Source organism: Notolepis coatsorum, assembly GCF_963971535.1.
Source record: "Notolepis coatsorum genome assembly, chromosome: 11".
In the NCBI taxonomy this organism is placed as follows: domain Eukaryota; kingdom Metazoa; phylum Chordata; class Actinopteri; order Aulopiformes; family Paralepididae; genus Notolepis; species Notolepis coatsorum.
Window position 1 is genome coordinate 96,468,216 of NC_140175.1, and position 27,500 is coordinate 96,495,715.

The 27,500-nt window shown below is 42.4% G+C and overlaps 1 protein-coding gene across 1 annotated transcript in view; it reads right to left on the reverse strand.

Moving 5' to 3' along the window:
* opn4xa (opsin 4xa) overlaps nucleotides 1-27,500 on the reverse strand; it is a gene marked incomplete at both ends in the record, with an annotated part of 73,889 nt that overhangs the window by 43,542 nt on the left and 2,847 nt on the right. Inside the window, 4 exons of the mRNA XM_084325015.1 lie at nucleotides 4,272-4,436; nucleotides 6,739-6,904; nucleotides 10,512-10,715; nucleotides 18,749-18,882. Of these exons, the coding sequence (XP_084181141.1) occupies nucleotides 4,272-4,436; nucleotides 6,739-6,904; nucleotides 10,512-10,715; nucleotides 18,749-18,882 (669 nt within the window). The remainder of the gene's footprint in view (nucleotides 1-4,271; nucleotides 4,437-6,738; nucleotides 6,905-10,511; nucleotides 10,716-18,748; nucleotides 18,883-27,500) is intronic.

Consider the following 27,500-nt stretch of genomic DNA (forward strand, 5'->3'; position numbering starts at 1 on the left):
ATGGGTATGGGCGGGTTAATTTTCCATTGATGGGGATTTGATTGCCTGTTTTTAAATAAAATGTGCAGGATTAATAATGTTAACGTTAGTTCGGCCAGAGAAACAAATAATACTAATTAAAATGGTTGGACCTGCGAGATTTGTACTTTGTAGCTCTGCATTTTAAATGTAAGGAGTAAAAAGTATATATTTTTTTCTCTCCGAAATGTAATTGAGTAAAAGTTTACAAACCTAATAATACTTGAGTAAAGTACAAATCCCCAAGAACAGTACTTAAGTATTGTAACAAAGTACAATTACTCAAGTACTTTACACCCCTGTGTATATTTATTATGTACAGTATGTGTGTGCACATGTGTGCGCATGTGTGCTCGTGCACATTATCCACTTTTTGTAATCCATTTGTGTTCCCCGCAGTGCCTGTTGACATGCCAGTGCAGTGACCCATAACTGTTCTCAGGTCAGTAGGAATCACATGCTTGATAATGCTCCCTCTCCTCCATCGGGCTGCTACTGTACCTCGTATCCATCATCACCACACATCCATTATGCTGGAGGTCAGAGCCGGGTCAGAGGGACAGACAGCAGCTATAAACCGGTATATATGTCTATATGTATATGTCTCGTTTAGCAGACAATCAGAACTACCCAACATAACTTTCCTAATAACTCGCCTGACCTCCCAAGCCCACAACCTTTTCGCCAGTAATGCAGTCTAAATGTAAAAAAAAACGGCAGGGAAATATTATCAACTAAATGGGAAATAGGATTGTAAGATCAATACATTAAACAAATGTTGAATCCCAGTGTCTGGGACTATGGATTATAAATTCTGCCTGTGTGCCTTGAACTTGGAGGCACAGTTTGTGACAGCCTAATGCAGTGGCAATCTCATTCCCAACCTCTTGAGCATTTAAATGTCAGTTATAATAGTGTTTGCAGATTTGTATTGAGGTGTCCTTATAGAACCCACCACTGTCACATGTTTGAGTCGTTAAACTGGCTTTCCCCTCAATTCAGAAGACATTCTCATTGGTTGCTTTTTGTTTACAAATGGTATTTACTTTAATTATCCCCCCTATCTAAAGCACTTTCCTAATTACATATAGTTCAATTTATAATCTAAGACACACGGATCATCCTTTCTTTATTATACCTCAAACCAAGTTATTGGTCAACTTGCCTTTAAATATAAAGCTCTAACTGGGGGCGGCTACGTGGCGCAGTGGGCAAGGCGCTCGCAACGAATGCTGGAGACTAGGCTCGAACAGGATGCCTCCTGTTCGAGCCTCGCTCTCCACATTGCTTTCAGTTTAGCTGGTCGTCCACAGTAATACACATTGGCCATATTACGGGGAGGGAAACTGAAGGGTGGGGATCGGGTGTTGTGGACAGCGACTCCTACAGGTCGGTTGGTGCGCCTGCGCAGTAGAATCAAGAAGCGACGGGGGCGGGGCCCCTCCAAAGCCCAGACCCCCGACGCTGAAAGATCGAGCCGCGCAGGTGAAAAGATGCGACGGCTGTTACCTCGAGTATCGGAGGGGACTCGTGCTATGTATGACTTAGTCCACATTGCAGCCGGCTTGTGGGAGGCAAGAAACAACGTTCGAGACAGGGGAGGGTTAAATTGGACGATATGAAAATTGGGATGGGAGAAAAATAGAAAATGGGAGAAAAAGTGGATAAAAAAAAATATATAAAGCTCTAACTGATTGGAACAAACTGCCTAGTTCACTCAGATCTCTCACTTCTTACGAGTTATCTAAGACATCTTTGTTTACTCATCTGCAGACTACTTGTACTTGTTACTACTTGCATCGGATGTACTGTGTTATGGTTTACATGTTTACAGATCAAACTGTAATTTTGTATGTACACTTATATGGGAACATATATATATATATATATATATATATATTGACGATCCTCTTGGGAGGAATCAGTGTAGACGGTGGGGGTGAGCTCGGGAGAGCGTCTGTCAGTGTATAAGTGTATTTTGTTGTCCTGTGTTTCGTTTAGTTATGTATTGTATTGTATATTTTGTATTTTATGTTAAGGACCCCCTCGAAAACGAGATAGCATATCTCAAGGGGTTTATCCTTCAAATCAATTTCAAATTGCCGAGGGCAACTGAGGTTTTTTATACGAGCAATCCATCCCACAATATTTTGTCTCGACATGGGGATTGAGCCTTTAGGAATCCAATTGAGTACGGCTGAAAAAGGATTGTTAACGCAGTCAGTTCCAGCAGACGCCCGGTCATATAACCTCGCAACACAACTCACAGCGAGTGACTTTAGGTTTGTATATTTCAGTTTGTGGTGTAATCCTGTGGAATGGCTTAGATGAAGAAACAAAAATGAGCAAGAACATTGTACAGTTAAAAAATAGATATGGGGAAACTCTCATTGATGAGTACAAAAATTAGGAGCTCTAAAATTGTTATTTTATATATTTCTATTTCTATTTGGGTTATTAAAAAAGAAAAAAAATGTATGTTTCTTTGGTTTGTTATTTTAGGTTTGTAAGAGATTTAGTTTATGTATGATAGTGAGGAAGGGGCAGGACTAGATAAGCATTGGCTTCCTTCTGCTCCTTCTCAAACTCATTTGTTCATCATTTAATGAAGAATGTAAGATTTCATTTTAAATTTGTTTCTTTAGTTTATCATTTGTATTTGGTTGATTGTTCAAGATAAAATAAACTCAACTCAACTCAACTCAACTCAACTTGACTGACTGTACAAATATTTTCCTTTTTCAAAACCACACCCTTTTCGCATTATACCCTGCGACTGCTCCAAAAACCGCTACCTGATTCTAAAACGACAGTCCCGTTTTGAGTCGGCAGAGCCTCTAAAACAGCGGTTCTCTAACTACGGGTCGCGATAAAGAAATATATATATATTTTCAAATATCTTTTTGGTGTTCTGGCAACATAATTTGACAAAATATGCCTCGTTTTATATAAATGTGTACTGATAACATAGTGCTGTAATAAAATGTTCTAATAAATATGCATGATCAAGTTCAACAACGTGTGCTTTTATTTTTATATATATATATATATATATATATATATATATATATATATATATATATATATATATATATATATATATATATATATATATATATATATATATATATATATATATATTTATATATATATATTATATATTATATATTATATATTATATATTATATATATATATATATATATATATATATATATATATATATATATATATATATATATATATATATATATATATATATATATTTTCCTTAATTCCACGTTGAAATGATGCGATACATTATCCTAAATAAAATGAGGTTGTGGTATAAAAAAAGTTTGAGAGCCCCTGTAGAACTCTTTGAACCCATACAGGGAGGCTGCCCAAAACACACGCCACCACACACCCCATCAAAAGTGAAGCCGGATAGAAAGCCACAGCCAGGTAATCCACTATTTGAGAGATAATATGTACAAGAGGCATGGTTTCCATCTGTGGCCTTGCTCTGCTGGCAGCGGTTTATTCATTCACATTGACTCAGACCACAACAGCTCATGTGTTCTCCTCTCCGTGAGAGGCATGTGTGGGAAGAAGAAAAAGTAGGAGGGGACCAAGACTTATATACTCCCAACCTGGCGTAGACAGTAGAAGCTCCGCCTATAGCGCCCTCCAGTGGACACAGATATATATGCAGTCATGGGAGTAGTAGAGGACAGTTACAGTTAGTTACAACCATACATACACCCTCTAGATTCAACACTGACAAAAACAAATGCTCTGAAAAAGACGGTAATGTATAGAGCAGTTGCTTATTGGAATAAAATACCCAGAAATATAACTATGGTAAGGAACAAATTTATGTAAAAGCTTAAAATTGCGCTCATGAATAATGAGTTACATTTTGGTCATTGACTTATTATGGAAATTAGTATGGAAATATAAAGGTGATCGGTGACTTGAGAAAAGTTATGCTAAATTATGAGTTAAAATCATATGAATGATTTTGAACTGTTTTGTTCTTATGGACTGACTATGTCATTTGTATTTTATGGTTGGAGAATTGTGATATCTAACTTATGTTTTGTTCGTTGTGATGTTTTCTTGTGAGTACTTCAATGTTTGTGGTTTTATATTTTATTTTTAACTTTTTTTGTGTTTGTATTTTTTATGTTTGGACCCCAGGAAGAGTAGTCTCACTTTGGTGTAGACTAATGGGGATCCACAATAAAACAATAAGACTGCACACAGTATTTACCCGGCCCAGGCGATGAGCGTGACGCAGGCGTACGGGGACCAGGAGAGCACGAACACGATGATCACCACGAAGGCGATCTTGGCCAGTTTCCACTCCGTCCTGATTGCTGACTGCTGCTGGACCACACTGGACTTCCTCACCTGCGTGCCCAGCTTCTCCACGTCTCTGTGTCAGAGGACAGAGTAGAAACGTAAGTGTCCTATGTGTGTGTGTGTGTGTATGCGTGTGTATGTGTGTGTGTGTGTGTGTGTGTGTGCGCGTGAGGGCTGAGCCCAAACGTTTGAACGTTCGAACCTTCGTTCGTTACGTTGGCATTCGAATTCTAAATCAACATTCGAATTAAATTTTTTTTTTTTTTTTTTTTTTTAAACTTTATTTTTTAGCGTTTATCGCTTTCCTGGTCAAGCATGACCGACAGTTGCAGGGTGAAACGGGAGAGAGAGCAGGGGGAGACATTCGGCAAATGACGGCGGGTCCGGGAATCGAACTCGGAGTCAACCAGATCCGTGACGCAGCACTGTCTATTCTTCTGATAGCATTAGTATTATTTGTTTCTCTGGCCGAACTAACGTTAACATTATTAATCCTGCACATTTTATTTAAAAACAGGCAATCAAATCCCCATCAATGGAAAATTAACCCGCCCATACCCATGCTGATTGGTCCTTGTGCAAGACTTTAATCGTTGATTAAACACCTGCTATCAGAAGAATAGACAGTCAGCGTCACATGGTGTGCTACTGGAGCACCCCTCGAATTACATTTTTTTAAATATTTCTTTCTATTAATTCTGTTTAAACCAATGGGGTTTTTCTTCACAGTTGCAGATAAAGATTAGGCTACACTAATATTATAGTATTAAAATAAACTGATTATATTCATTAGAAAGTTGATTTAGTTGATTTAGTTGGGCTGGGGCTTCTCCCTGGGCTGGGTCTGGGTCTGGAAAGTTGATTTAATAAAGAAAAAGACTCATTTAATCAGATTAATCACTTTATTCAAATTGAGGATTTAGTTTGAGGATAGTAAAAAAAAAAATATATATATATATATATATATATATATAAAAAAAAGTTACGATTTTTTTTTTAATTTTTTTTTATTAAAAACGAATGTTTGAACGTTCATTAGAAAAACCCCGACAAAGTTCGAATCCCAAAAACAGGGTTCGGGGACAGCCTTACCGTATGTGTGTGTGTGTGTGCTTGTGTGTGTCTATGTGGGGCGACAGTGGCTCACTGGAGGTAGAGCAGTCGTCTGGTAATCAGAAGGTTCCCGGTTTGATTCCAGCTGCTCGGACCGTGTCGAACTTCTCCTAACTGCTCCCGATGAGCCTCCTTGCATGGCGTGTGAATGTGTGAGTGTGAGGCATAAGTAAAGCTATATAAAAGCAGTCCATTTACCAGCGTGTGTGTGTGTGTGTGTGTGCTGCACGTTCATGTATGTGTGTGTGTGTGTGCTGCACGTTCATGTATGTGTGTGTGTGTGTGTGTGTGTGTGTGTGTGTGTGTGTGGATGTGTGTCCTGCACGTTCATGTATGTGTGTGTGTGTGTGTGTGTGTGTGTGTGGATGTGTGTCCTGCACGTTCATGTATGTGTGTGTGTGTGTATACCGCTATGTGCATTTAACATTTAGATTTACATTTAAATGTAATGTTTACATTAGATGATATGGGGGCGGCTAGGTGGTGTAGTGGGCAAGGCGCTCGCCATCAACGCTGGAGACGCTGGGTTCGAATCCAGCTCTCGGCGTTGCTATCAGCTTGGCTGGTCGTTCATACTAACACAATTGGCAGTGTTAGGGGTAAGAAAGCTGATGGGTGGGTCCTGGGCGTTGTGGACAGCGACCCCTACAGTTCGGTCGGGGCGCCTGCACAGCGAGGGTAGGATCTGGAGGGAGGTAGTGCGGCCTCCCACACGTTACACTCTCCCGGTGAGAATCTGAGCTGCCAGGCTGGCTGCCGGCTGGCTGCACATGCGTCGGAGGATAGCATGTGACAGTCTCCGGCCTCCCGGACCAACAGTAGGGGGGAGTGCGCAACAACCAGGAAGGGGGTTGGGAATTGGCATAACGAAAAATCGGAAAAAGGAGGGGGGGAAAAGATAATAAAAAATTATAAAAAATTTAATTAGATGAGATGTTGAGATTTTGAGATGTTTTTGTTTTTGTTGTTTTTGTTACTCATGACGCTACAATATGAATTGCCCCACGCGGGATCAATGAAGTTGTCTGAATCTGAATCTGAATTTAGTCATTTAGCTGAGGCTTTTATCCAAAGCGACTTACAAGTTCTGTACGACAAGTCATCAGGAAGGGCACAACTCTATCATCTGAGTAAACAATGTTCATCAAAGTGTTGAGTGCTACAGTGTAGGTTAGTATATTATATATAAGTGCATGACAGTGAGGTTAGTTAGGGTTAGATTTTATTATTATAATTGTTTTGTGTGCATATTCCCTCTTCACCTGCGCCGGATGGCCAGGAACATGCAGAGGTAGCAGTAGGAGATGACTCCCAGCGGGATGAAGAAGACGAAGCAGCAGAGCATCAGGGTGTAGCTCTTATTGGCCGGAGTGGACGTCACGTAGTCCCACGTGCATGAGGTCATCAGCCCCTCCGGGATATAGGAACCTTGAGGAGAGGAGAATGGACAACAAGGCGGAGGCATGTGAGGAATGTGAAAAGATCAAGCCACAGGATCATCTGACTCTCTTCTGGGGGTCAGGGCCTGGCCATGCTGCCCTGGTTCATGGCACCGTCACCGGTTGGAATTCCAGACGGGTCAACCGGCGTCCATTACCAGACTTACTAGTGGAGTCGGTAACACTTTATAATAACACTCAGTTATAAGACCTTTATAAGGTATTTGTAGATAATGAACTAATCATGAACAAATCATTTATATACATTCGTAAATTATTATTAAATCATTTATAACTATATTTGTATAACATTTACAAATTAGTTCTACATTATTTATAACTAATTAACTGTATTAGACATTTGTTAATGATGAATAGGCTTCACTTCAGATCAGGGCACACAATAGCATCTGCAAATGATTTATAGATGTTTTATGAATGTCTTAACAAATCATTTGTTAAACATGAAAAGACATGTCTGGTAATTGCTTCGTGTGTATTCATAAAAGTCCACAAGTAAACAAACTTAGACATTTGTTAATGATGAATAGCCTTCACTTTAGATTAGGACACACAATAGCATCTGCAAATGATTTACAGATGTTTTATGAATGTCTAACTCTTAACAAATCATTTGTTGAACATGAACAAATAAATGGAGGTACAGTATAGTCGTTTTTTCATCTCCATTTTTCAAAGCATCTACAAATGTGTTACTATACATTAAACAACATTATTTAATGATGAACAAATCAAGTACAAACAATGTTGATAATGAGTTATAAATAATGTAGAACACATTTATAAATGTTATACAAATATAGTTATAAATGATTTAATAATAATTTACAAATGTATATAAAAGATTTGTTCATGATTAGTTCATTATCTACAAATACCTTATAAAGGTCTTATAACTGAGTGTTATTATAAAGTGTTACCGTGGAGTCTACTTGATTGAACATTGTATTAACAGATTGCAGAATGGGTACAATACAGTACGGCTCAATACACACAATTGTTAAGGGGATGCAGACCAGAGAAAGACCTTTGTCTTGTTTACATCAGGGACCCCCATTTTCAATTCATCATAACATATATGACATACATGACATACAGGTAGACAGTACTGCTACATCTAGACATTCATGACATACCAGATCTACAAATATACAGTACTGTTTATGTGTACAAAAAGAGAGTATATACATTTGAGGGGGAAGAAACTGTACATTGGAGGAGGTTGGGTAGGTGGGGTGGGGGGGGGGGGGGGGGGGGGGCGTTGGGTAGGTGGGGTAACTTTACATCGCTGCTGTCGGGACAAAACCTCATAACTCCAAAAACCCAACTTTTCAGCAGATGAAAAAAACGAACACAGATTTGAGGGTGAATAGAGTTAGGAGGTTTAGACAGATGATCGGTTTAATGCTTTCCCATTGTTTAAACTTTGTAAAACCCACACACATATGGAGGATGATCTACGGAGTTGATTTATATAAAAAAAAAAATTTAGTTATGAGGTTTTGTCCCGCCAGCAGCGACATTAGTTACCCCACCTACCTGCATTCGATTACAATGCGGGATGTCGGAAATTATTGAGAGTCTGTTAAAAACGTGTGTCAATTTGAAGTTCCTAGTCGCAAACTCTGGTATGATTTCTCAATCCCCGGGTCTTTTGATCATCATTTCAACGTGGCCACCCACGTCCTATAACCGTTAATGTTGTTTTGAGAGTATATTTGTATGTATCTTCGCTATATGTCGTTGTAAACTGTTGTTGTAGTTGATGCAAGACAAATCGTAAGAAGAAATTCCCCAAAAAGGTTTAGCAGGAGAGTAATAATAATAATAACTTTATTTGTATAGCAGTTTAGCAGGAGAGTCCATGTTTTCCAGACTTTGTAGCTTGAACACACGTAGGTCGGAGACGACACGGCCACCACTTCCAACTTCCCACCTCCGACCGTAAATGAACGCAGCATATCATTATTATATTATCATATTGACATTGGACCAGACTGGAAGAAGCACCGTCAGACTGAAAAATAGAGTGAAAACAGAATGGGTACAATACAGTACGGCTCAATACACACAATTGAGGGGACATGTACTGCTATTCCTAGCACTATTTGGGCAACTTTACACAATTCCCGTTAGTCTATTGAAGACATCTGTAAGGTTTAAAAAAAAAAAATGCATTGTTTTATATTTCTAATCAAGTACTCAAAACCATAATTTTTCAGCTTCAAGATTTCAGGCTGTTATGGCCTGGCTCCGCCCATAAGCACTTTGAGTGACAGTCAGTCCACACAGTCTGCGACTGGTAGACAGAGAGAGATAGAGAGAGAGAGAGAGAGAGAGAGAGAGAGAGAGAGAGAGAGGGGGGGGGGTGCGAGAGAGAGAGAGAGAGAGAGAGAAAAAAAAGACAGGCCGTCTCTTCCTTTCGTTTTTTCTCTCCCTGCGGCAGCTTGTGGGGGGGGGGGGCCTCCCTTCCTCCCCTCTCCCGTGTGGTGCGGCAGGTTCCCCCCCCCCAAGTGCTCCCTCCCTCTCTCTCTCTGTCTCCCTCTCTCTCTCTGTCTCTCCCTCTCTCTCTCCCTCTCTATCTCTCTCTCTCCCTCTCCAGTGTATGCAGAGGTGTCGGGTTTCACTCTGCCTCGCAGTATGAGGAAGTGGTTTTCCACTCGCTGTCTAGTCTAGGTAGATTGTGGGCGGGCATTAGCTACAACCACAGAGCCAATCACATCACTGTCTTCTACCCAGAGCCTGAGTAACATCATTCAGGCCTTCAAATCAGGATGGACTAATTTACTGGAGCAGGAAATTATCTGAGCTGAATCAGAGCAATCCGCCAATATGGTATTTAGACACTAAAACACATTGATACTAACTCCTATTACTATAATACAATGCTAGAGACTGAAAAATGACATTTATAGTACATGTCCCCTTTAAGGGGATGCAGACCAGAGAAATACTTTCGACTTTACATCAGGGTCCCCCATTTTTCCCCCTTCTTTTTCCGTTTTTTCTCACATCCCAATGTTAGGCGTTATGCCAATTCCCAATCCCCTTCTTGGTCGTTGCGCACTCTACCCCCTACCGTCGGTCTGGGAGGGCGGAGACTATCACATGCTTCCTCCGACACATGTGTAGCCAGCCCACCGCTTCTTTTCACCTGGCAGCGCGGACTCTCACTGGGAGAGTGTAACGTGTGGAAGGTCACACTACCTCTCCCAGATCCTTCCCTTGCTGTGCAGGCGCCCCGACCGAACTGTAGGAGTCGCTGTTTACAACGACCAGGACCCACTCACGCCGGCTTCCCACCCGCTAACACTGCCAATTGTGTCAGTATGGGCGGTCGGCCAAGCCGGAGGCACCACAGCCGGATTCGATCCCACTGGCTCTGTGGTGGTAGACAGACGCTTAGTCCGCTGCGCTACCCGGCCGCAGCCCCATTTTCAATTATTAATGTGTGATCAGTGTGCCTTCTCAGGATAAGCCAAGGAGAAGGTGTGAGGAGTGAGGAGTGAGGAGTGAGCAGGAGGAGTGAGGAGTGAGGAGTGAGGAGTGAGCAGGAGGAGAGGAAAGTCACTCACTCCAGCCCAGCAGCGGCGCCAGGCTCCAGGCCAGGGAGTACGTCCAGACCAGGATGATGATGAGGGAGGTGCGCCTCTTGGAGGTCCACTGCAGGGCCTGCAGGGGCTTGGTGATGACGATGTAGCGGTCTATGGAGATGGCCAGCAGGTTGATCATGGAGGTGATCCCGAACAGAGCTCCGCAGAAGGCGTACATCTTGCAACCTGCCATTTCACAGGTAAATGGTAAATGGCTGCTTTTTTATATAGTGCTTTTATCCAAAGCGCTTTACAATTTGTTACTCACATTTTACCCATTCACTCACACATTCACTCACACATTCACTCACACACTCACTCACCGACGGCGGAGGCAACCATGCAAGGTGCCAACCTGCTCATCAGGAGCAATTATGGGTTAAGTGTCTTGCTCAAGGACACAACAACACGCTGCCCGGGAGAAGGGGGAATCGAACCGGGAACCTCCAGATTGCCAGACGACTGCTCTCCCGAGCCACTGTCACCCCTATTATCCCCCCTCTCCAGGTGGAGAGTAAAACCTTTCATTTACCCATTGGAGGAGCTTGAAAAAGAATGACCACAAGGAGTGGACAGCGTTTCAAAAGTGACACTATTTCAGTGTAACATCACATGCATCTTATCACACTCAAACGCCTGTATGTTATTGTATTTCATATCGTTCATAGACTCCAATGTGACGACACAGCCCTTCTCACGTAGTATAGACCTCTCAAGTGTTCTCCCCATATCTCAAAAGGTAATGGCCAGATTGCCATGAAACGTGCTGTGAAAACACCCTCTGATTTTGGTGACCCCATTACCTTTCCTCTAGTGCCATCACAAGGACAACATCTCCTGTCATTTGTTGTGAACATGCATGACCTCTTAACACTTTGAGTGCCGCACTGTTTTCGGGCCCCATCTATTCACTGCCACGCTTTAAAAGATAGGAGTCCGTCACCTTGTTTGTAGAGCTATAACTATATTCTATATTATAGCTATGGATACAATACTATGGTCATTTGACAGTGACTTTCTTCCGGTCAAGATGCAAAAAAGAGATACATTTTCCATGCATACATTCGCGCGTTATACCATGGTGAATATAAGTATGTTTTTAGATCGGTCTGGGGTAATTCCTGAAATGCTGAGGAATAGCCTTATAAGTGTATTATACTATAACCGTTGCCGTTTCTTGCCTGGACCCGCTATTATTCTCAAATCAAATCTATATCATAGGTATTATGTTTCATCATGATTGCATGAAAGGAGGGGGGGGGGTCGTTCTTTGATGCTTTGATCACCACCAACGCCATATGTTGTGGACTAACGTTACACACACACGTTCGGATCGAGGTGAAGACATGTTTGGATCAACGCAAGATTGATATCATATAGCCCTTACCTTAACTAGGATGTACCCCAAAAAGAATATTCCAATTATCTGATCGCGATTCCAAGTATTGATGTCCATCGTGTCGCCAACATAATCCACTACACATCATGCGTCGGGAGCATTTGATTCTTCTCAATCCGACCGTTATAACCGCTCAGCTTGAGCAAAAAAAATAAAACTACCTTGAAAAAAAGGAAAAACATAAAAAGTAGTTTTTGGCACTCAACGGTCGGGGCCCAGAAACGACTTAAGTAATTTTTGGCACCCGAAGTGTTAACTCATTCTGCGCCAACCACGTAATATTACAATTACATATAAACGAGTAATCGCGATCGCCGATGGGATCATTGGAATTATTCTTTTTGGATTACCTTCTGGCTAAGGTAAGGACCCCCTATGTCTATTTTACCGAACGTGAAAATCTTTTATGTAACGATCACAGTGGCTTACTTTATCGGTCATAAACGAGGCTTTTTTTAACGATCGGATTTTCGGGGTAAGACTACCCCCCCCCCCCCCCCCCTGCCCCCTCCCCTTGATGATTTTGTGAAGGTACATATGTTATGTTATACCTTTGATTTGGGAGTATTTGGGGGTTTAGGGAATCAACCAGAACGATTCTGGCTTATTGCACATAACGCGCAATCTATGAAAAAATACTCGATTATCTTGGTAATGCGCGATGTTTAGCGTGTAATAAACTACAAACTACAGTGTGTAGAAACAAACTCTTTTTTCCATGTTGGACTACAAGTAGTGTCTGTCAAATGAGCCACACCATTGTCTCCACAGCTATAATACAGAACACACACACAGCTCTGCAAACCGTGAAACACAGCGGAAATGACTATTTTAAGCTGGCCTTCTAGTGGCAGAGATGGGGATTAGGCGTGGCATTGAAAGTGTTAAAGGAAGGAACCTATTGATTTTAAACTATAGCACCAATTTCAGGCAGAACTTAGAGCAAGATATCTCAAAATACAATGGCCGAATTGCCAGAAACTTTGCAGTGCACATTCATGCCCCGAAGAGGGACAACCCTATTGATTTTGTTCTGTCCTTTCCTCGAGCACCACCATCTGGATTTATAGCCTGGTCTAATCTTGTTTCTGTCATTGGAGCCTCTCTCTCTCTCTCTCTATGTTTATGTATTATGTTTTCCTATGCTCCACGACGCAGGGGGCTGTGATTGGCCGTGCTGTCGGTCCTGTTCGCTTGTATTAAGGTTGTATGACACTGGGTTTGGAGAAATGTGAAGGGAACACAAGGGACCCAGTAGGAGATCACTCTCTCGCTCTCTCTCTACCCTCTTTCTATCTTGAGCCTGAACTGCAGTGGTTTCTTTTATTCACATGGAAATAGCAGTAACACAGGTCTTCTCTCACTGAGAGACATGGTGGAGAGAAAGAAGTGGGAGGAGACATCTACTTTTATACTCGCCACATGGTGGTGTACCTGGGTGGCTCCGCCTAGAGCGCCCTCTAGTGGGAACAGATATATATGCAGCTAGACAGTTACTGGTGGAGACCGTTATATATGCAGGTAAACAGTTACTAGTGTAAACAGCCATATATACAGTTAGACAGTTACTAACAATCCTACACAGAACCTCTGACTTCAACACATGTAAAGGCCGAATGAGTGTTTTTTGTTATTGATTATTATTATTACTAGTATTAATATTATCATTATTACTATTATTATTATCATTATTAGAAGGTTACAATTTATGGGAATGTTACAATTTATGGGAATGTAATGATTTATGGGAATGTAATGATTGAGGGGAATGTTATGATTCTGTGTAGCCTGTTGGGTGGACTCTGTTGCGCTGTGATGGATCACCTGCACCCAGGGGCGTAGCTGGGGGGGGGTAGCTTAGGATGATTCCAAGGGCCCAGCACTGGAAGGGGGCCCAACATTTTTTTTTTTTTTTTTTTTTTTTTTACTAGACATCACTCAGGTGTATTATTGATGCTCTCATTCACTATGTTTGTTAAGTGTGTGTGTGTGTGTGTGTGTGTGTGTGTGTGTGTGTGTGTGTGTGTGTGTGTGTGTGTGTGTGTGTGTGTGTGTGTGTGTGTGTGTGTGTGTGTGTGTGTGTGAGATATATAGAGAGAGAGGAGGGGCTTTGGTAGACTATTGCATTGCATTGAAGATGAACGCAATGCGACATCCTTTACTAGGCTCACCCACCACCAAAAATGGCCCAAAAAAGCGCTCGCGTAAGCGCGCTCGCATTCACTGGGGGCCTACAAATACATTCGTTCATGGGGCCCCGAATCTGGAGCTACACCCCTGCCTGCACCTGTCAGGTGATCGGCCACGGTGCGACGGAGATCATTAAATAGGTGATGGGAATCAGCTGTGGGCGGTAGCCGATGGGGAAGGCATATGATTTTCTTACCGCTCGCTTAGGAAGCTTAACGCTTTAGAACGCTTAGAACGCTTCAGCGCTTCAGGACGCTTTCGGAAACTGTTTAGATTAGTCTTATTTAGGAAACACTTTAAGCAATTAGACCAGGTTATATGACGTTTAGGATCACTGTGATCAACCCTCCCATGTAACCTAATTATTCTAATTAAATCGGATCACCATATCGGTGTCTGATAACGGAGCTTAATGTGTGAAGACTATTTCTTTGAACGTTGAGCGCGTATGGATTCACTCCCCGTCTACACCAGGAAACGGCACCGGCATGTTGCCGTTAGATTAAGTAAGAAAATCAGCCTATAATAAAAGCGATTAAGTAAGAAAATCGCGTTTATTGAACCCCAACCAGCTTCAATAAAGTGAAAGATGACTCGCGCAGATATTGACGCGACCCAAGGCAGAGGCGCGCGTCAATAAGGACAACACCAGAGGAGGACTTGCAAGAGGACTGACAACAAGGGGCCAGCATTGTTGTGAGAGACAACAATCAAAGATCAGCGATCAGCAGGAAGGAATCGATCCACACCAGCACAGTGAATGATCACAGCCCGAGGACATCGCTGCCTGTGATCAGCAACAGGATCGATCAACGAAAGCATCACCACCAAGAGGGGAGGATCCTCCCTCCCGGCTCGAGGACAACAAACGGAACGTGCGTGAGTAGAGTGTATGAATGGTATAGACACTACTGCGTACGTGGCGAGCGCAAACGGCGCCGTGGAATATAAGCCAAATTATAAAGCTGTCTTAAGAACTGGTCGATAAATATAGACAAGATGTCAAGACGGCAGATATTGAAACAGAGAACATGGATTTGACACAAGCGGCAGATATTGAAACAGAGAACATGGATTTGACACAAGATGCCAGATATTGAAACAGAGAACATGGATTTGACACAAGCGGAAATGGAGGCTGAATATAGTCTAAAGAGAGCTGCAGTAGAGGCTGAATTAAGTCTAAACAGAGCTGCAGTAGAGGCTGAATTTAGTCTAAAGAGGGCTGCATTAGAGGCTGAATTAAGCCATAACAGAGCTGCAGTAGAGGCTGCATTAGAGGCTGAATTTAGTCTAAAGAGAGCTGCATTAAAGGCAGAGAGGGAGATGTTGGAAATTGATACTGACATCTCTGTATCAAAAGCCAAAATCAAAGTAATGGAACATTTTGAATTAGAGGATAGATTAAGGCTGCAGGAGGCTAATTTAAAGGCTGAATTAAAGGTTAAATTAAGGCTGCAGGAGCAGGAGCAGCTCCAGCTAATTAGCCACCAGCAACAGGAGGCCAGACCGGCTGACAAGAAACAGTTTTACTCTGACTCAGTCAACCCAAGTGACATGCCTGCCTGCAAAGAGCAGCTGAGAAGAGAGGAGAGAGAGCGGAAGTACAAGCGTAGACGGATTGAGGATCAGCGACAACTTCTGCGGCTGCAGAGACAGCTTCAACAGGAGAGGGCCTACCTCGTGTCTCTACAGCAGCAACAACAGCAAAAACAACGCCAGCAGCAACAAGAGCAGCAACGCCAGCAGCAACAAGAGCAGCAAGAACAACGCCAGCAGCAACAAGAGCAGCAACGCCAGCAGCAACAACAGCAAGAACAACGCCAGCAGCAACAAGAGCAGCAACGCCAGCAGCAACAACAGCAAGAACAACGCCAGCAGCAACAAGAGCAGCAACGCCAGCAGCAACAACAGCAAGAACAATGCCAGCAGCAACAAGAGCAGCAACGCCAGCAGCAACAAGAGCAGCAAGAACAACGCCAGCAGCAACAAGAGCAGCAACGCCAGCAGCAACAACAGCAAGAACAAAGCCAGCAGCAACAAGAGCAGCAAGAACAACGCCAGCAGCAACAAGAGCAGCAACGCCAGCAGCAACAACAGCAAGAACAACGCCAGCAGCAACAAGAGCAGCAACGCCAGCAGCAACAACGGCAAGAACAACGTCAGCAGCAACAAGAGCAGCAAGAACAACGCCAGCAGCAACAAGAGCAGCAACGCCAGCAACAAGAGCAGCAAGAACAACGCCAGCAGCAACAAGAGCAGCAACACCAACAGCAACAACAACAGAAGCTAGCCCAGAGCCTGGTTCTCCAGGCTCAGCAGAACCAGCAACAGAACCAAGTCCAGATGGCACCAACCCCGAAGTCTGCAGCCAGCCAGGCTCAGCTGAAGAAGAAGCCAGAGGTGAAAGTGAAGTCCCTTGACGGCAAACAAAGACAACAGCTGAAACGGCAGCAGACAGCCGCCACCAAGCCACAGGTGGCTCAGGTTTCCACGCACCTGCAAAATAAACTCATGAAGGATGCAGAGCGCAAAGATGACTGCACGGATAAACGGAAGGACAAGGACAAGTACAAGAACAAGAGAAAGAAGGAGAAAGTGAAGTCACCAGACGGCAAGATTAAGAAGGAAGAGAACAGTTCTGTATTGGAAGAGAACAGTTCACGTAAGAAGAATATGAAGTCTGAGCATGAAGAGGACCCCTACCACTCTCCTAAACACCAGAAGTCTCTGAAGAGGGAGCGAGATGACGTGACAGGAATCGACTTCAAACCTAAGAACATCAAGACTAAAAACAAGGTAAAGAAAAATAAACGGGATGAAGAAGAGGACATCAAGCCCGAGAAGACTAAGAACAAGAGAGGAGTAGTGGTGGAGAGAAAAGACAAGTCTGGAAGATCTCAGAGCAGAGACAACTCTGGAGGATCTAAGAGAAAAAACAAGTCTGGAAGATCTCAGAGCAGAGACAACTCTAAAAGATCTAAGTGCAAAGAGAAGACTGGCATATCTAACAGCACAGAGAATGTACCTCTTCAAGAGCTAAACAAAGAAGATAGCCATGTCTGGTACAAGGTGTATCATAAAAGAAGAAAGAGAAGACGACATGAGTGGTGCTTGATTCACATCATCATTCCAAGGCACCACCATGGCAAACTCTGGAGTGAGGTGGATTGTGGACTCTCAAGCCCCCCCCTTTCAGCCCACTTTTGGTAGGGTAAAGGGGAGGCTGACCAAGGTCCTGACAAGGCCTTGACCTTGAGAAAAGGAAACACAAACACAAGAATGTGAACATGATGCATTGGTGTATTGATCACACGACAATAATACCCAATTAAGACCAAGGAATATGCATCATTAAGACATTTAAGTTTATTATGGACTCTTTTAAGTTATGAATTAATCATCGCTATGAAGATTTATTATTTTGTAACATGGAATGTCCAGAAGACCAGAATATGGACTCAAAATGAACATTATCATATCCATTATGGATGGCAAACACGAGCAGGAGCATCAGCCACACCGGTTAAAGAGCCAAAGGTGAGGCTTGGTGAAGATAATGGGGCCGGTAAGGACTGTGCTTCAGCCATTATAGTGGACTACACAGCGCCCAGGAACCCTGGCCGCTCGGACGGATCCAGGAAGCCTTTCCAAATGACGAAGGTTCAACCAGTGCCTACTACTGGGGCCAAAAGGAGGATTGCCAACCAGTAAATGAACACTCACCTGGCCATGTTATTTATTTTGTAATTGTGTAAACACAATTAGGGGCCGGTGTAAAGGCCGAATGAGTGCGTTTTGTTATTGATTATTATTATTACTAGTATTAATATTATCATTATTACTATTATTATTATCATTATTAGAAGGTTACAATTTATGGGAATGTTACAATTTATGGGAATGTAATGATTTATGGGAATGTAATGATTGAGGGGAATGTTATGATTCTGTGTAGCCTGTTGGGTGGACTCTGTTGCGCTGTGATGGATCACCTGCACCTGTCAGGTGATCGGCCACGGCGCGACGGAGATCATTAAAATGGGAATCAGCTGTGGGCGGTAGCCGATGGGGAAGGCATATGATTTTCTTACCGCTCGCTTAGGAAGCTTAACGCTTTAGAACGCTTAGAACGCTTCAGCGCTTCAGGACGCTTTCGGAAACTGTTTAGATTAGTCTTATTTAGGAAACACTTTAAGCAATTAGACCAGGTTATATGACGTTTAGGATCACTGTGATCAACCCTCCCATGTAACCTAATTATTCTAATTAAATTGGATCACCACATCGGTGTCTGATAACGGAGCTTAATGTGTGAAGACTATTTCTTTGAACGTTGAGCGCGTATGGATTCACTCCCCGTCTACACCAGGAAACGGCACCGGCATGTTGCCGTTACAACACACTTAAGCCCTAATTTCTCCCGATGAGCAGGTTGGCACCTTGCATAGTTGCCTCCGCCATCGGTGTGTGAATGTGTGAATGTGTGAGTGAATGGGTCAAATGTGAAGAACAAATTGTAAAGCGCTTTGGATAAAAGCTGCTATATCATTGCAGCCATTTACCCAGTAAAATGTTGCACGTAAAAGTAAAAGCTTTCTGTCAAAAGCTGGCAGCTTTTCAGGCGTACCTGTCTCTCCAAAGATCCAGCCTTTGTAGAGGGAGTTGACAAAGAAGATGGGTGACTGTGTGATGGCCATGAGGAAGTCACTGACGGCCAGGTTCATGATGAAATAGTTGGCGGGAGTCCGGAGCTTCTTGTTACTGGGGGGACGGGGGGAACACAAAATGTCTTACAATTATGAAATTATATTTACATTGCATGTACAGGTAGCAGACACTTAAAAGTCATACTACAGATGGAAATTAGCTTCTGCTAAATCTGGTGCAAACATGTTTTCATGTGACAATGATTAATGTAAAAAATAAATACTATATACTTATACTTACTATAAATAAAGAACTAGTAAGATATTTAAAGGTCCCCTCCAGATGTATTTTAAACACAATACAATGGAGCTCAAAGCAATGGAGCTGTTGTGATGCTCAACGCACCAAAGATGACATTTTAAAAACTCAACAGCAACGTCTCTTTCCAGAAATGAGAAAATTATCCACAGACCACAAACAGTTTCATTAATAACACTTTTGCGTGAACTGGGTGAATAACGCATTTTTGCCATGAGCTTTTCCTGGTTGTAACATAAATACTTACGTTACAAACTTAGGACTGTTCTGACAGCACAATATTGATGTAACTAAAAGATTCACTGCGCACTGATTCATGCAGTTTATCAGTGACACAATTAGTGCCTCACCGTAGAAAGACCTCACCTCACCACTATTATCTTGTCCACCAGCAACGTTGGTCTCCTCCCCACTCTAATTCAGGAAATCATTTAGAATGGAAGAATAGTCTTAACATGACTATTACTGTAATTACAGATACTAATCCCCAAGGCAACGCGATTCACTATAAGCCATCACAGTCTACTATAGCACACATTATCTAGTAGACAATGATCTGCCCTCTACAGCAGGGTGGGAGTGGGGAAGGACATGTCTTTTGTGGTGTCTGATAATATAATTCAATATTTATGTTCTGTATTTATTATTACGTTTTTTTCTATTGTCATTATTGTTATTATTATTACTATTATTGTCCTGTGAAGTCCTGTTTATTATTATTATTATTATTATTATTATTATTATTATTATTATTATTATTATTATTATTATTATTATTATTATTATTATTATTATTATTATTATTACTACTGTATTGTGTTTTGTCATGTTTTATGTGAAAGAAAAGAAAGAAAACTAAAAAGATGTATATAAAAAAAAAAAATCTTCTTGGTGAAATGGAAATGCGACCAGGCGATAGATGGATGTCTCCAGTCACTTCCAACGGAAGGGAGCAGAAAAGGCGGGGGCCATGTGTCGTGCTGAGGAGGTCATCCATTATCACAATAATAGTGATAAATTCTTAATGCTACTTCCAGGAAATGATGATAAGGTGAGTAAAGTGGCCATGATTGATTAGATGTGGTCGCCGCCATACGGTATTTACAGTAAGGAGAGCTCTAGGCTAGTATAGGCTACTTGACTCCCATAGGTCTGACCTATTCCGACCTAGTCATAATATGATATGGTCTCCTGGAGTCTCTCTGGTGTCTTTAATTAAACATGACAGAATATTGTGTGGCTTTTTTTTTTAATTTTTTTTTATCAAATTCTTAAATCTTTTATAAATTATTTTACAACAAGCACAACACAATACAGTAACACAATAATACACAAGACACCACAGGATGACAATACTTCAACAATATGACATGTAACTACAACAACGACAAGCCAATCAGAAATAATAATTGTGTGGCTTTATTATACTATGTTACTCTCTATATCACATGTCAAGCACTGTCATTATAAAATATAATCTATTATTATTATATTATTATGATGTTTTTTTTGGAATCATTCAAGTTTTTTTTTACAAAAATCTTGAAGGGAAAATCCACTCTAAAATAGAATGTACATTCCAATGATCTCAGACAGTTAAGTCAATATCTTAACTTTTAGTATTATTATGATTCTATCTAAATGTAGAATCAGAATCAAATGTACCCATTATGTAACGCTTGGGTTCTCTGGCCCCGCCTGAGAACCACCCATCATTCTGACACCTGTCACTGGGCTTCCCTGTCAATTATCTCCCTGTCACTTGTCACTTATTGTTTCGGTCTCCTGATTGGTTATCACGTTGGAACGCTTGGTATGTCAGGAATGTGGTCGTACTTAAACCCCTGTCTCTCTACTTCCAGTTGTCGGATCTTCTCATTCTCCTGCAGAGTACACGGCGGTACCGCAGACACTGGACGTTGCTGTCATTATTGTTATCATTATTATCTTCTCTCCTAGACGCCCTGCGTCAGTGTACTATCTGTTGCCATTACTCTAGGTGTACCGTTCTACAATAAAGAGAACCACCGTTAACGAGTAAACAACCTTCTCTGCCTCTACTTATTACTCCACAACTGGAACCTACCTGTCTCCGTCGTAACACCATTATATCCCAGTAGAATCTCCATCATAGTGTCCTCAGTAGTTGTTCCCTTATTCTATGTCTATGGAGCATGATGTCATCACTAGAGTCTTGTCTCTACTCTAGTATTCTAACATCCTTGCAGTCTTTAGAACAGAGGGCTCTGAATATCTATAGTAGGCTATGGGTGTCAGTGAGCGTGGAGCAAGCAGCGTCCAAGTATTTATTATGAACACATCGGACGCACAGTAAAGTAGTCCAGTGCATGTTCCAAATCCAGGTCAAACATTCGTTAACACTAGCACAGCCGACAAGGGGTCACATGACCCCTAGGCATTTTCAATAAATGTATCCTTGTCACTCGGTCGAGCTCCAGCTCTGTCACTCAATGACTTTTCCTAAAAGTACCCGTTTTATCTGGCACAGTTTCTGAAATTTCAAAATGACTTCAGGATGTGTTCACCACCATATTTAATCGATCCCTGAAAGAGTCAGTGGTCCCTGCCTGCTTCAAGATGTCTACCATTATCCCGGTACCAAAGAAACCCTCCCCAGCAGGTCTCAATGACTACAGACCGGTGGCACTCACCTCTGTGGCCATGAAATGTTTCGAGAGGCTGTTCAAGGATCACATTTGTGCCTCCCTCCCCAGCGATATGGACCCTATGCAATTTGCATACAGCCAAACAGGTCCACTGACGATGCGGTCTCCCAAGTACTGCACAGCACCCTCTCTCACCTGGACCGTCAGAAGGGGGGCTATGTGAGACTGTTGTTCATTGACTACAGCTCAGCGTTCAACACCATAGTCCCCACCAGACTGGTGGACAAGCTGATCGAGCTGGGTCTGAGCTCCGCTCTGAGCGCCTGGGTACTGGACTTTCTGAGTGAAAGACCCCAGGCGGTCAGGGTGGGGGGTCAGACCTCCAACACCATCACCCTGAGCATCGGGTCCCCCCAGGGCTGTGTTCTGAGCCCCCTGCTGTACTCACTATACACACACGACTGTGTGGCCAAGTTCAGCTCCAACTCCATAGTGAAGTTCGCAGACGACACGGTGGTGGTGGGGCTGATCTCGGACAACGACGAGAAGGCCTACCGGGAGGAGGTTGAGGTACTGGAACGCTGGTGCCAGGACAACAGCCTGCTCCTGAACATTGGTAAAACCAAGGAGCTGATCGTGGATTATAGGAGAGGACAGCAGGAGACACACACACCACTGATGATTAACGGGCCTACCGTGGACAGGGTGAGCAGCTTTAAGTACCTGGGGGTCCACATCTCAGAGGATCTGACATGGTCAACACACATAGACACAGTGGTAAAGAAGGCGAAGCAGCGCCTCTACCACCTGAGACAGTTAAGGAAGTTCAGAGTATCGGGGAAGATACTCCAGTCCTTCTACTCAGGAGCTGTAGAGAGCATCTTGACCGGAAACATCACTGCCTGGTATGGAAACAGCACGGCACAGGACAAGAAGGCCCTACAGAGAGTGGTGCGCTCAGCCAAGCGTACCACGGGTATTGCACTACCTATACAAACTATTCTATACAACAAGAGGTGCAAATCCAGAGCCTGCAGAATAATGAAAGACCCCCACCACCCCAATAACAGCCTGTTCCAGCTGCTGAGGTCAGGCAGACGCCTGCGAACCCCAGCTACTAGGACAGAGAGGTTTAGGCTCAGCTTCTTCCCCCAGGCCATCAGAGCCGTGAACAATGAACATTGAGTGCCACAGAACACTGAACTATCCACACACAAGCACACATGAGCACACACACGACACGCACGCTGTGCACGCTCACACACTAGCAGCCACTTTAACACTTTAACATGAGCGGGCACACACTCATGCCGCACACACCCACTTATGGCCAAAAGGAAAGGCCACTTTAAATTAGTATAACAACAGTAACAGTGTATTGCACTACCAAAGCTACCTAGCATGTCCTATATGCTCTGTAAATAACTATGTACAGATACCGAGATGTCACACCATGTTACCTGTTACCTGTTTATTGCACAATGTTGTTTTATTGGATTCTATTATATGTTGTACCACTGTATTGCACATCGTTGCGGGCAAGACCACCCGCATTTCATTGTATACTTGTATGCCGTGACAAATAAAACTCTTGACTTGACTTGAAAATGTAATTAGAACGTTATTCCACATATATATGTGGAAAGTCACAGCACTTTGCGAGCGTCTAGCGGCCAACCCGTGGCTCGCAAGCCGCATGTGGCTATTTGCCCATCAATGTGTGACTCTTCCATCCAAAAAAGAAAAAAGAAAAAAATTATAATATCATCTGACCCGTTCCGGCGGGAATCAGTGACATTTTCTCCATGGCTGTTCTAGTGTTAACTTGTTCTGGTTATGTAATCTTTTGAAATGCTGTGTTGACAATACTAACTTTCTAACCACATACTGCAATACATCACACTGTGAGCCAGTGGTGTGCGAACAGGAAGGTACAATCTGTAATGCTGACAAGCAGAGTTTGGTAACTTATTATTACACTGTGACTTCGTCCAGACCTCTCTTGGCGGAGCCCGAGGTGTGGCCAGCCTTTACACTCAACTCCAAGCCACACATCGGACCAAAACTAAACATTTAAACAAAGTGCGATACCAAGCAGGGTTATTTTGCCTATAGGTTGCTGTTTGAAAGAATTACAAATTCTACTTTTAAGTCTGAAAGATGCACTGTTTGATTGGGTGCATGCAGACACGTGAGTTTGTGCATAATGTGTGTGAGTATGTATGTATATGTGTGTGTGTACGTTTGTGTGTGTGTGTGTGTGTATGTGTGTGTGCGTATGTGTGTGCGTATGTGTGCACCGAAGTTCGTGTATGTGTGCATGCGCGTGTGTGTACAGTACAGTATGTCTCATTGTGTGTGTGTGTGTGTGTGTGTTTGTGTGTGTATGATGGTGTGTGTGTGTGCGTGTGTCTCACTGGGTGTACTGCATGTGTATGTGTGTTTTGTTGTATGTGTGTGTGTATGAGTGTGCGTGTGTGTCTGTGTGTCTATCTATGTGTGTTTCGTTGTGTGTGTCTGTGTCTGTGTTTCGTTGTATGTGTGTGTGTGTGTGTATGTGTGTGTGTGTCTCATTGTGTGTGTGTGTGTGTGTGTGTGTGTGTGTGTGTCTGTGTCTGTTTCGTTGTATGTGTGTGTGTGTGTGTGTGTGTGTGTGTGTGTGTGTGTGTGTGTGTGTGTGTGTGTGTGTGTGTGTATGTATGTATGTATGTATGTATGTGTGTGTGTGCGTGTGTCTCATTGTGTGCGTGTGTGTGTGTCTGTGTGTGTTTTGTTGTGTGTGTGTGTCTGTGTGTGTTTCGTTGTGTGTGTGTGTGTGTGTGTGTGTGTGTGTGTGTGTGTGTGTGTGTGTGTGTGTGTGTGTGTGTGTGTGTGTGTGTGTGTGTGTGTGTGTGTGTGTGTGTGTGTGTGTGTGTGTGTGTGTGTGTGTGTGTGTGTGTGTGTGTGTATCAGAGTGGTGGTGGGGGTTGGGAGATAGCAGTTTGTAGGTGCGGCATCAGGAGGTCAGGTGTTAATGCAGAAAGCATGTCCTTCCTTCCACTGACTGGCTGTTAGAACTTCTCTCCACTTCTCTCCCGAGTGTCTCCATGCCTCTCTGTCTGAGGAGGGCCGCTGTATCACCAGGATAATAAAGCATCCCATAAACACAGCACTAGTGTACATCATACAACACTGAAACTACAGACGTTATTATTTATTTTGTTATTATTTATTTATTTTGTTTATTTAGTTGTTTTGTTTTGAATTTGTTTAAATTTGCACTTTAGTGCAAGTAATGGTTGTATGCACCGACCATCAAATTTACTTTATTTAATTGGATAGGGTGCAGGTACGAAATTATTCTTCTTCCTCCTTTTCGCTTATGGGTGTATTTGATTATAATAACTAAATGAATTATAGGAATTTGTAATGTACTGTAATACACTACCATGTGCGAAACAAAATAAAATGAAATGAAATAAAATGAAATACTGTACGTTAAACCTGGTTTGGAGGCGCGAGTGTCTTACAATTTATTCAAGTTTTTCTACTCCAATTTGAGAGTTTAGGAAGCACGTTGTTACATACAGCGTACAGAAAAGTGCTGTACAAATAATGATTTACTCTACTTAGCTACTTACTTACTAACAATGCAGACAGTGTAGGGGCCTCAGCTGTTCAGCGATAAGGGATGTAATGTTGCTCAAGGCATTTTCAACCGGATGGAAAGCTGTAGGCAAACGGTGTAACAACAGTATCCACTCTAGTCAATATCCCGAGAGAGGTCACGACGGCACTCATTTATGCGGAAGGAACATGGAGAAAAATATTGTTGCAACTGGATGTAGCTATTAAAATCTCTCGTCTGTGGTAAACATGATTAATGAAAAAAAAATTAAACAAAAAAGCGTTTCATCCATCCGTTAATATGCGTAATCATTCTCTCTTCGCACTCATACCATTTAATTCCATGGCACTCGTGACGTTTCCTTGGGCTGCGCTGCTCTATTGTGAGCTCCGTGGTGTTAACAGAGTTAAACCCAGACAACATGCGCCTTCTGTCCGTTCACAGTCAGGAGTGCCAGCCTGTCGCTCCCACGCAGCGCTGGCCTGGAAATAAGCCTCGGCATCAGAACACAACTGTGTCAACATTAAGAAGAGTCAGATACCAAATAGGAAAGTAAACACGAGTAAACACGAGGCTGAGAGAATAATCAAAGACTCTAGCCACCCAAACAACTGCCTCTTTGAACTGCTGCGGTCAGGCAAGCGATACCGGAGTCTCATGGCCAGTACAGAGAGACTCAGAAGGAGCAAACTATCCCCAGGCCATCAGGATGCTCAACGACAATGACACTATGTAACAAACCATCAACTACACTCACTTTAGACACTTTATATTTATTGGTAAAGAGATTTGCACTACAATTCATACCTCATTGCACCTTACCTAATTTGTACCTCATCCCATTTCTGCATTGTACTGTATACTGTATTGTACTGTTACAAATTTTTACTCTGTATTGTATATTGTATAATATGTGTATTGACTGAACACTTTTTGCTTATACGTACTTTTGACTTTCTATTCTATTTTATACTTTTTATCAACTTTTCTAGCACACTCCCAGGAGCTCATGACAAAAAAATAACATTTCATAGAGAAGTATTCTGTATTTGTTTATGACCACTAATAAAGAAACTTGAACTTGAAACTTGAAACGATAGAGTCACTCTGGGCACGTTGGGAGCTGTGCGTGAACTTCTTGGCTGGAGAATGACAGAAGGTGTGGCGGGGAGATTAAATTAACTGTTGTTTCACCGGAAGAAACGTGTTCATATACCAGCCAGGAGGGGCCAAACGACAACGTGGCACATAACAACATGTGGCGTGTAGTATACGGTATATTCAATCTCATTTGAATGAATTTTTTCTAACATAAATTCAAAACAAATTAAATAAAACAATAAAGTAATAAACAGATTAAAAAACAAACAAGCAAAACAGTAATGTTCGAAAAGGAGTAGGATGAAGTGTATACTGCATGTCTGTTTTACGATTTCCAAATAACATAAGTTTGGTTTTACTCAAATTGAATGACAATTTATTTAAATCAAACCATCATTTTAATTTACTCATTTCTGTGGTGGTGACCTCCAGAAGCTGTTGCAAATTTTCCCCAGAACAAAACACATTGGTATCATCTGCAAATAAAACGAATGTCTAAATATTTGATATAGTATATGTCATTGATGTATAAAATAAATAAAGGTCCTAACAGTGGGTCTCATTCCTGAACATTTTTCAAAGATATATTCTGGAAGACTTATCTTGGAACCACTGAGACATAATCAATGACAAGTTCACTCTGAGTCCTGAACGTGCTGGTAATATGTCTTAAGTGGCTGAAAAGGTTGCACAAATAATATGATCTGATATCTGCTTGGAGAATGGCATTCTGTCTTAAACTCGAAAGCGCGTTCCCGTTCAGGTCATTTGCATACAAAACACCGCCTCCAGAGCTCCTTATAAGGCAACTAGTGACGCAGCTGTGTGCAAATGAGTTGGCGGAAGTGCTTTGCGAGTCTTGCGAGCCGCGTGATTACGAAACCTAGCGTCAGTCAGTGCCAATCAGAGAGCGTCTCCGAGAAATGCGGCTAGGTTTCGTAATCACACTTGCGTGCCATCAAAACTAGATTAATGTATTGGCATACAGCTCGCGGTACACCTGCCACAGCGCGCACACACACACACACACACACACATACGCGCGCGCAGTACTGTATATGAATGAATGAATGAAATAT